This window comes from Heloderma suspectum, chromosome 4 (assembly GCF_057233095.1).
Source record: "Heloderma suspectum isolate Gila_16-S chromosome 4, 16-S_ref, whole genome shotgun sequence".
Lineage (NCBI taxonomy): Eukaryota > Metazoa > Chordata > Lepidosauria > Squamata > Helodermatidae > Heloderma > Heloderma suspectum.
In genome coordinates this window covers 204,543,133-204,554,492 of record NC_139461.1, presented here as the reverse complement: position 1 = coordinate 204,554,492, position 11,360 = coordinate 204,543,133, and the positions used below count along the sequence as shown (strand labels likewise).

Genomic DNA, 11,360 nt, shown 5'->3' with positions numbered 1-11,360 from the left:
TGGATGAATCAGAGGTCGGAATTAAGATTGCCGGGAGAATTATCAACAACCTCCGATATGCAGACGATACCACCCTTATGGCAGAAAGCGAAGAGGATCTCAAAAGCTTCTTGTTGAGGGTGAAAGAGGAGAGTGCAAAACCTGGTTTGAAACTCAACATTAAAAAAACTAAGATCATGTCATCTGGCCCTATCACTTCCTGGCATATAGAAGAGGAAGAAATGGAAGCAGTGACAGATTTTACTTTCTTGGGCTCCAAGATCACCGCAGACGGTGACTGTAGCCATGAAATTAAAAGACGCTTGCTCCTTGGGAGGAAAGCTATGGCAAACCTAGACAGCATAGTAAGAAGCAGAGACATCACCTTGCCGACAAAGGTCCGTCTAATCAAAGCTATGGTTTTCCCAGTAGTAATGTGTGGCTGTGAGAGCTGGACTATAAGGAAGGCTGAGCGCCGAAGAATTGATGCTTTCGAACTGTGGTGCTGGAGAAGACTCTTACGAGTCCCCTGGACTGCAAGGAGGTCAAATCAGTCCATCCTAAAGGAAATCAACCCTGACTGCTCATTGGAAGGACAGATAATGAAGCTGAAGCTCCAATATTTTGGCCACCTAATGCGAAGAGAAAACTCCCTGGAAAAGACCCTGATGCTGGGAAAGACTGAAGGCAAAAGGAGAAGGGGACAGCAGAGGATGAGATGGCTAGATAGCATCACCGATGCAATGAATATGAACTTGAGCACGCTCCGGGAGAGAGCGCAGGACAGGAAGGCCTGGCGTGCTATGGTCCATGGGGTCACGAAGAGTCGGACACGACTGAACAACAACAACAAAAAAACAAAACCAAAAAAGACTCCCTCTTGTATGCACAGTTGCATTAATTAGCTCTGCATATATTGAGAGTATGAGGGCTGATTGGACACTGGTCTATACCAGAATTAACACCATCAAGGGAAGTTGGTAATTGTAAACACAGGTACACATGCAGGGAAGCTGCAGTTAGCTGCAGCTACATGCACATAGGTAGAAGTGGCAATTTGCAAATTTCTCATTGAGGGAGCAGGCCCTGTTTACCTTACCCTGACTCTAGAGTAAGCTGTTGGTTGGGATTCAGAGACTGCTACTCCTGTTCTAGAAATGTGATCTCCATGACTCTGGCTGTGTAGTTTTAATTGTCTTAGTAATTCTCCCCTATGCAGCATGAGCAGTATATTTGTTAGAGCAGACATCCCCAACTTGGTGCCCTCCAGATGTTTTAGACTCCAACTCCCAGCATCCCCCAGCCAGCACTGTTCACAGAGATGTCTGCACACATCCAGAGGTGGATGGGACAGGTAATTCATCCTGGCTATATAGGAATGTAGGAAGCTGCCTTATACCGAATCAGCCCATGAGTCCATAGCCCAGTATTGTCCACACTGACTGGCAGCAGCGGCTCTCCAGGGTTTCAGGCAGGAGCTTTTCCAGCCCTACCTGGAGATGCCAGGGATCGAACCTGGGACCTTCTGCATGCCAAGCATTGGTTCTATCACTGAGCCATAGCCCCTCCCAGCTCTGATGTCTGCTGCTTACCCAGCTCATACATTGCTGCATGGTGAGGAAGAGCTGAAAAACGTACAACCATCATCACACAGGTCAGACAGATTTAATTAACCTATGTATGGCTCCAGGGAGATGGCGAGATGAAGCAGCTTTAAGAAAAATTCTTTGCTTCTAAATACTATTTGTCTTCCACAATTTGCTACAGCCTGAGATTAAAAGCTTTAAGATATGAATTATCAGCAAAGAAGTGCTAGAGTGTGATACAGCATTTTATAGTTTCTAACCTCAATTTCCGTTTTTTAGAGGGTAAGATATTGCACAGTTTTAACCCCTAGAATTTTCTCATCTGGCTAGCCAGAAAAGTAGTTCTACTCAGACGTAATGCTAAGCTATGGCCTAGTCCAGCTTTCCCCAACCCAGCACCCTCCAGATGGGTTGGTTATAACTCCAGTCATCCCCAATTATTGGCCATATTGTCTGGGGCTAATGGAAATTGTAGTCTGACACATCTGGAGGGCACCAGGTTGGGGAAGGCTGCACTGGTCAGTGTTTGTGCATGAGCTCACACACTTCCTTCTCAAGTCATAAATGGCCATTGAAAACTTCCATTTCTGGTTCAACAGCAAACTACTTTTGTTTGAAACTGGCAAATTACAATTTGCAAGCAACCGATGGTTTGTGCAAGGCAAGCCATGCTGTGCCAGGTTCAGATGAAACTAGGGTTTGCTGCTATACTAGGAACAGGAGTTTTCAATTACTGTGTGCAAGGGGAGTTGGGAGCATGCAAGCCTGAAGATCATGCCTGCTTGTGAATGTAACACTAAACCATGTTAGTGTTACATTCCAACAGTATATAAAAGTACGTTCGTGCTTAATTAACATAATTTCTGTCAAGAGTAAGCCCACACCCAATTTTCTATAAGTGCTACAGCCACTTATATTAATCCTAAATACAGTGCTATTCGGTATTGGGCCAACTTGTTTTAGCAACATTTTAGCAAATGTTTTAGGCAACATTTTGAGCTCTAAGTGCCAGGTTTTCCCAAGAACTGTAAATTTAAAACTTCACAACACATTCACAAGTAGAAGATGATGTTGCCACTATTTGCCTTAAAGCTACAAGTGTAACTTATTGTGTAACTTATTTCCAAGTGTAACTTATTTCCAAGTAAACAAGCATAGAATCATACTACCAGAAGATATTTTGCTCCTTTCTTCTTTTCTCAGCGCACAGCTGTCAAGCCTTCTCTTGGATACTCCAGAATAAAAGCGTGCTTCCATTTAACAGGCTGGTCCCTTTGTTGCTCTCACTCCCAAGACTGATGTGGCTTAGTCTGGGATGTCTGACATCAAACAACAATTATATTTAAAATAAAATGAGAATTTGGGTTTCTGAAAAAGCCAAATAATGCACGAGATACTAGCTTGTACACCTGTATAGTGCTAAAAATGCATAGCACTTCCTAAGCAACTATGCAACTAGTTAGATTCAGAAGCATATAGGGATATAAAATTGCCCCAAAATGTACTTAAATGGATAAATCCATGCTCAGTTTTGCTTCATTCAAATTTCTGAGTTTCAAAGAGAGGAAAAAATCATACATAAGTTTTTGTGCATTTGTTTCACATCTAGGCTTGAACTCTGTAACCAGAATTTTCAGAGCTGTCCCTAGCACTGCTGAAGTGAACCAGGTTGCTTCAGAAAAGCTGGTTTGCAGAGTGCAGAGCTGTTCCCTGTCTCCCCACTTTTGCAACACTATTCATTGCATATTATGCCACACTTAGAGCTAGTGATCATATATTTTTTTATTGCTATGGATTGCTCACATTTTTCTAGCATTTCAATTAAAAATGACTACTTCCATTCCCCTAGCCTTTGAAGATGATTCACGGTTAGCATTGCAACACATTTCTCCCTGGTGGCCTCCAGTTACTGAAAACATATTCCATGTCAGAATTCATGGCATTTTCTTCCTACATTAGGAAAAGCATATTATATTCCGCCTGGTTTCTAAAGAAGGGCATTTAATGCTAACACCAAATTAGGATATGGTGGGTAGAATTACTATAACACTTTATGTCTGAGTTACCCTGCCTCCCTGCCTCCCCCAGCTTTCTCTTCCCTGCTCTCCATCACATTCACATTCACATGCACGCACACACACACACACACACACACACACATATCTCTAATATAGAATTATACAACAGGAGGTAGCAGCATGTTTATTGCATTACAGAAAAACCGTTTGTGAGCTGATGTTCCCCACCTCCCATGGATAATTGGCATTTTTAGAGTATCTGGCAATAATAGGTGTGAGAGACTTTCCAACACAAAACGTGAACAGGAAAAAGTCAACACTAAAATTTCCCAGTGCTTGAATTATTAGAAAAAGGTAGGAAGTCCTTAATGAAATCCTCTTCTGAAAACAGTACCTAAGTTAAAGAGGCCAGACTTCTCTGCCCTTCTGCACACCTCTCCCTACTCTAGTAATTTACACACCGCACCTTCCTGCAAAGTCAGTACTGTTTCTTATTCAAGACTAGTTTTCAAGGCCAATGTTATTAGTACGAAAGAACCAGCATCAGTACAACAGTTCTGTCATTTTCGCTTCAAGATAAATGGATCTTGTTGTATTGTCCTGGAGAGACAAAAAATAAAGAGACAAATGTCCTTGCATTTTTTATTCATGCTTCATTTATATTTAGCTATTCTAAATATATTTCAAGAGAAAGGTAGTAATTTTTAAAAAAATGTAAGAACCACTCTGCCAATGAAAGAACATGTAAGTAGATATAATTCACTAGCACAGGGATGGGGAATGTGTGGCCCTACAGATGTTGTTGGGCTGCAACTACCGTCAGTTCTAGCCAGTACAGCCAATGGTCAGGGATTATGGCAGCTGCAGTCCAGGACCGTGCATTCCCTACCTCTGCATGTTTGGGGGGGATTAGTTACATAGGTGGGATCTTGCTGAACCTTTGAGAACAAGCTTCAAAATTAAGGCTGAACAAATGAGATTTCAATGCCATTTCCCCAAGGTATAGTAATTCTAAAACAACATTGTTGCTGGACTTTGAAGAGCTGCTCAGGTTCATGCAGGGGCTTGTGCTAATCTAGTGGAGTTTGACTTGAGTAGCTGACCCTCATGCCATATCAGACTTCTTTTGAAGCTCCCCTCCATTTCAAAAGTAGTTTGTCACCCAGCTTGCAGGGGATGCGAAAAGACTTATTTTACCCTCAAGTGGCTTAAGGAACTAAGTTAAAGAATCAAAATGAACCTATTGCATTAATACATGAGGATACCTCTTAATTTACGATGAAATCACTTCTCCTGCCTTGCCTTGCTATTGTTTCTGTTGCAGGTGCACCACTAGAGCTGCCAGGACAGGTCACTGGGGTTGGGCCCTTATATGAGCTTCAGGGAGGAAGGGGGAGATTCATAATAAAAACAAAAGTGTTTGCCTTAAAATCTCAGCTAGAGAAGAATTCCAGGCTTCCCCACTTCCTATTCACCAAGCCCCCAGAATTCCTCCTACCTATAATGCTCCCCATCTCCCAAACACTCACCCCTCCCTTGAAAACCTCTGACTGGCAGCTGCAAGTAAGATGGAAAGTTAGGTAGATGAAGAGGCTGGAAGCCTGACACAAAAAAATAATGATGGGAGAGACAAAACAGCCATTCCCCAACACCCTCTTGCCCCAAGGATCCTGGGCAGCTTTGCCCTCCAGTGGTTCCCATCTTTTTCCTGCTATGGAAGCCAATGGAGACAGACATCAGTGCTTCCCATTATCCTGGCATTGCAGTGCATTTGTAGGAGAGTTTAATTTCCTGGCCAAAGCTGTCATTTGGGTATGGACAAGTGGAAGGGTTTAAATTGGGTGTCAGCTGAACCATTTCCCAATTATTATTATTATTTTAGAAATGGCTCAGCTTTTTCAGAACCAGTCTGAGATAAGCCATGGGTGGCTAGGTCTTTAAACATATGTTTTCCTACCACATTTCCATAATGTGAGGAGGGAGTCAGAAGCGGTGTCTTTTCCAAGATAACATGTGACATTACCAGATTGAGCTGCAATTGCTAGAGCGTCTGGCAATGCTGTGTGTGTTTACTTAAGAGTAATGCCCATCAGGACTAAGTCTCATTGAACTAAGGTGTGCATAGGACTGCAGCCTTCATTAGATTTAATGGAATAATGAGAGAAAACTGGTGTCCAGGACACACAAACAAAAAACCCCAAACTGATTGAGAAGTTATTTGTTTTGAGGAAGAAGAGCATATACAACCAAGTGAACCTTAAATGTCTGGACAGTTTTATGTTAACTTAATGAACCAAAAGCAAGAACATAAGAACAAAAAACAAATGATTGTGTACAGTGCTGAGTTTTGCATACATTTAACAAACGAGTCATGTTTAAGGGGAAAGCTCATTATGCTCTTAAATCCAAATACAACCTTAAAATGAGCAAACCCAAAAAAGCTACAGTTACCAATAACTGCAGTAGTTTGTGTTTAAGAAGTGGGTTTCATTGAAATATTTTAATATAAAAATACCTGGAAAGCAGGTTACAATTGAGGAGTGACCAAAAGATACTTAACGCCCAGGAATTAGTTGGAAGTGCCTCTTAGGATCAGCTATTGCAACACGGCCATCCGCTGCTCATACACGCTAGCTCAATATACAGTTTTTGAGCTTCCCACTGTGGACTGCAGGAAGACATCACTGCTTCTCTTTCCTTGACATAAGTTAAAGTCATTGGTTGGTAGAAAAGACATGCACACATGGCATGCTCTACTGCAGTTCAAGAGGGTCAGCATTCCCCAGAAGGTTGTTTGCAGTAATTTAGGCCAGCACCACGCATCTTCAGTTTATAAGTATCAAGTTGTCATCACTGTTCTGTCTGCAGAAAGAAGTTCACCATGTATTTATTTAATCAATTTATATGCCACTTACCATATCTAAATATACATCTAAGCGGTTTACAAAATCAGAGATTAAAATGCATCATAATACAAAAATTCATCAGTTAAAATGTTTAAAAATACTTCAAACCAATGCTAAAAGCACAATAATTAGTAAACAACCTTAGGTAAAGTGGCTTGGGTAAAGAGATGAATCCTTAATAGGTGCCAAAAACACACCACGGTTGGTGCCTCCCAAATACTGGAGGGAGGACAGATGGTAGTCTGCAGGTCACAATACAATCAGCAAGGCCTCCTTCGATGATCTTAACAATCAAGTTAATATTGGGGAAGGCACTCTGCCAGGTACCTGTTCCCAAATTATTCAGGGCTTTATATGCCAAAAGCAAGACCTTGAACTTGGCTCGATAGCTGATAGGGAGCCGATTCGTATCAGTAATACAATATAAATATGTTGGAACGTGCTAGGAGGAGACTAGCCAAAGACTTACATTTGTTGCAGCAGCCTTCATTTGTCTCTAAGCTTCCAAACTCCACAATAATAATTCACATATGATTTGGCATTTACAGGTTCTGCTTTGGTGTCCTCATGTCCGCATCACATGCTTATATCTCTGTTTTGCTGCACACCCACTGACATCATTCAGCCCGCAGTGGGCCTGGTGGGAGGCAATTCAACCCTCCACCTTAAAAGGGTTCTGCACCCCTGCTGTAGAGCCTAAGCATCGATAACCAGGGAACTGGCTGTTAAGTTCAATATATGAAATTTAGCACCTATTCCTACCCAATCTTCCTGCTGCTTGGCCCTTGGCCCTTGTTGTCCCTTTAGGTCACCATGCACAAGAGTCAGTAGAACTGAAAAAAATCCCCTTTCATGTAACTGTTAAGGTACAACGTTGGTCTAGCCTGAAGACCTCATAACCCTATGTCCTCTTTGCTTCCTGGCCCACAGTGCTCAGTGTTCCAAGCCCTTCCTTCCAAGGCTGCACAGCTCCTCCTGTTGATAGACCCATGTTAGGTTCCCTCGCCCTACTTTCTCCTTGCTTCTTCCTTTCTTCAATTCTCTCTCTCTACCACCACCCAACTCTACTATTTCAGCTTGCCATCTATTGAGCCTTATTTCCTTCAGCCAATCTGCCTCTTAACCAGACTGCCTAGAACTCCCATGTTGAGCTTTCCTGCCCTAGTCTCCAATACCATACAGATCTTCCTGCCTAAATGCTATGAGGTTTCTTCAGGGGCCCTTCTTGCTTCTGTTTCATGTTTCCTCTGACCATTCCGACAACCTTTGCCCTCTTCTAACACCCCAGTCCACACATTCGATCAATGCATTGGGGGGAGGGGGAACAGGATGGCATCCTCTGTTCATCCAATGCAAAAACAGGTTGTATATGCGATCAGGATCCTATGCACAAGCAGCCCATTGTCATGTTTCACCCAATGCACAGAGGTCAGTGCCAAATGTATGAACTTGCTGCCCCCCATGCGCTGACTGAACATAAACATGAGAACCAGCAGCTCAACCAGACCATGAGAAAGCAACTATTGTTCCCTAGATAGTTGAAGTGTTTGTGAGTTGAACTGTTCACACCAGAAAAGCCAGTGTCTGAAGCATACAAACAGACCTCTGAAGCCTGACACTTCCAAGTCATTTCAGTTCACCCAAGGCATAGGGAATCCACCTGGGAGATGTCATCTCCTTAGGGTACTCTTCATCATGTCGCCGATCCTTTCAAAATGTTAGGAACTATGTAGAAGGATACAGGACTTCAAGCATTTTCATCATGTGATCACATCCTTGGAGTATTATTAAGCAAGGAAGCTAGAGATTACCATTATTTTTGGCTTATGTTGTCTGCCAACAGATCTGTTACTTTAAAATAAACCTCAAGATTTCACCAGGTAAAGCAATTTGCTCCAAAGTTAAAAGTACAAAGGTTAATTGCCCTCACTAGGTGTAACTGAGACTTGGTGGGATGACTCTCATGACTGGAATACAGCAATTGAAGGATATAACTTGTTCAAAAAGAACAGGAGGAACAGAAAGGGAGGTGGGGTTGCACTATATGTGAAAAATACATATCTCTGCACAGAAATAGAGAAGGATGAGCTTGGTAGCCCCATCGAGAGCATCTGGATCAAAATAAATGGAGCAAAGAATAAAAGGAACCTGGTGGTCGGAGTCTACTACCGGCCACCCAATCAAGGAGAAGACGAGGATGAAACTTTTGAAAAGCAAATAGCCAATGTTTCAAGGAAGCATGATGTAATGGGGGACTTCAATTTCCCCGATATTTCTTGGGAGACAAATTCTGCAAAACATGACCCCTCCAGGAAATTCCTGACTTGTGTGGCGGATAACTTCCTCCTACAGAAAGTAGAGGAAGGAACTAGAGGATCGGCTATCCTTCACTTGATCCTAACCAACAGAGATGACTTAGTGGTTAAAGTTGCAGTTACAGGAACTCTGGGGGAAAGCAACCATGTTATACTTGAGTTCTTGGTTCTAAGGGAAGCAAAAGCCGAGTGTAGCCAAATGCATACCCTGGATTTTAGGAAAGGCAAAATTAATAAACTCAGAACAATGATAAGTAAGGTCCCATGGCAAGTGACTCTAAGGAGAAAAGGAGTCCAAGATGGGTGGGAGCTTTTAAAAAAGGAAATTCTCAAGGCACAATTACAAACAATTCCAACAAGAAGAAAAGGTGGAAGACAACAGAAGAAGCCAATGTGGCTTCACAAAAAGCTTAGGGATGACCTGAAAACAAAAAAGGACACATATAGGAAGTGGAAAGAAGGCCAAGCAACAAAGGAAGAGTACAGGCAGGTAGCACAGAATTGCAGGGATGGTGTCAGGAAGGCTAAAGCTGAGAACGAGCTGAGGTTAGCGAGGGATGCTAAAAGCAACAAGAAGGCTTTCTTCAGCTACGTTCATAGTAAAAGACAGAGGAAAGAAATGGTAGTTCAGCTATTAAATAAGGATGGCAAAATGATAACAGAGGACAAAGAAAAGGCAGAGGTGCTCAGTTCCTACTATGGCTCAGTCTTCTCCCCAAAGAGGGTCTATGACCCCCCTGGCAAAGGTGAAGTAAAGGCTGAAGGGGCAGGATTGCAGCTTGAGATCAATAGGGATATGGTCAAGGAACACCTAATTACTTTGAATGAGTTCAAATCTCCAGGGCCAGATGAACTGCATCCTAGAGTCATAAAGGAACTGGCAGAAGAACTCTCAGAACCACTGTCTATTCTCTTTGAGAAATCATGGAGGACAGGTGAAGTGCCAGATGACTGGAGGGCTAATGTTGTCCCTATCTTCAAAAAGGGTAAAAAGGAGGAACCTGGGAACTACAGACCAGTCAGTCTGACATCAATCCCTGGGAAAATTCTGGAGCAGATGATAAAGCAATCCATCTGGAAGCACCTCGAAAACAATGCAATGATTACTCGAAGCCAACATGGATTTGTCAAGAACAAATCCTGCCAGACAAATCTGATCTCATTTTTTGATCAAATAACCTCCCTTGTGGACTGTGGGAATGCTGTAGACATAATATACCTCAACCTCAGCAAAGCTTTCGACAAAGTGTCCCATGATCTCCTGATGAGCAAACTGGCTCAAAGTGGGCTAGATGAAACAATTATCCGGTGGATCCACAGCTGGCTACAGAATCAGACTCAAAGAGTGCTTATCAAGGGGATCTTCTCAAACTGGGGAGAGATAATGAGCAGGGTACCACAGGGCTCAGTCCTGGGCCCAGTGCTCTTCCACATTTTTATTAATGACTTGGAGGATGAAGTGCAGGGAATGCTGATCAAATCTGCAGATGACACAAAATTGGGCAGGATAGCTAATACTTTGGAAAACAGAAACAAAATTCAAAGTGATCTTGATAGACTGGAGCGCTGGGCAGAAAACAGAATGAAATGTAATAGGGATAAATGCCAAGTTCTGCACCTAGGAAAAATAAACCAAATGCACAGTTACAAGATGGGGAATACGTGGCTCAACAACACTACAAACGAGAAGGATCTTGGATTAGTTGTAGATCACGAGCTGAATACGAGCCAACAATGTGATGTGGCTGCAAAAAAGGCAAATGCTATTTTGGGCTGCATTAATAGGACCAAAGCTTCCAAATCCTGGGAAGTACTAGTTCCCCTCTACTCAGCACTGGTTAGGCCTCATCTGCAGTACTGTGTCCAGTTCTGGGCACCACACTTTAACAAGGATGCAGACAAACTGGAGAGGGTTCAGAGGAGGGCAACAAGTTGATCAGGGGACTGGAAACAAAGCCCTATAAGGAGAGACTGAAAGAACTGGGCATGTTTAGCCTTGAGAAGAGAAGACTGAGGGGAGATATGATAGCGCTCTTCAAGTACTTGAAAGGTTGCCACAGAGAGGAAGGCCAGAATCTCTTCTTGATCATCCCAGAGTGCAGGACACAGAATCATGGGCTCAATTTATAGGAAGCCAGATTCCGGCTAAACATCAGGAAAAACGTCCTGACTGTTAGAGCAATACGACAATGGAACCAATTACCTAGGGAGGTGGTGGGCTCTCCCACACTGGAGGCATTCAAGACGAGGCTGGACAGCCATCTGTCAGGGATGCTCTGACTTGGATTCCTGCATTGAGTAGGGGGTTGGACTCGATGGCCTTGTAGCCCCCTTCCAACCCTACTATTCTATGATTCTATGACTAGCACCATTCCATAAGAAAAAAAAAATACAAACAATCCCTTCCTCCTGTGTTGCTAGAAATAGTTTCCTATTGGTTAGTACAATAGCAGAAGAAAGTGAGTGCATACTCGACAAAAGTTCCTTATTTCTGGTTGGGCCCCATCACTGACCCCATTGAGCACTAACCTCAAGGGTATTTAGACCTACAGAACT

The 11,360-nt window shown here is 42.9% G+C and overlaps 1 protein-coding gene across 2 annotated transcripts in view; it reads right to left on the bottom strand.

Moving 5' to 3' along the window:
* Window positions 1–3,754: 3,754 nt before the first annotated feature.
* Window positions 3,755–11,360, bottom strand: part of MCOLN2 (mucolipin TRP cation channel 2) — a 34,002-nt gene continuing 26,396 nt past the window's right edge. Inside the window, exon 14 of one of the 2 annotated variants that reach the window (XM_084848227.1) lies at window positions 3,755–6,445. In XM_084848227.1, coding sequence (XP_084704353.1) covers window positions 6,409–6,445 — 37 coding nt within the window. In that variant the 3' untranslated portion in view covers window positions 3,755–6,408. The remainder of the gene's footprint in view (window positions 6,446–11,360) is intronic. The other variant, XM_084848226.1, reaches the window with a different exon arrangement.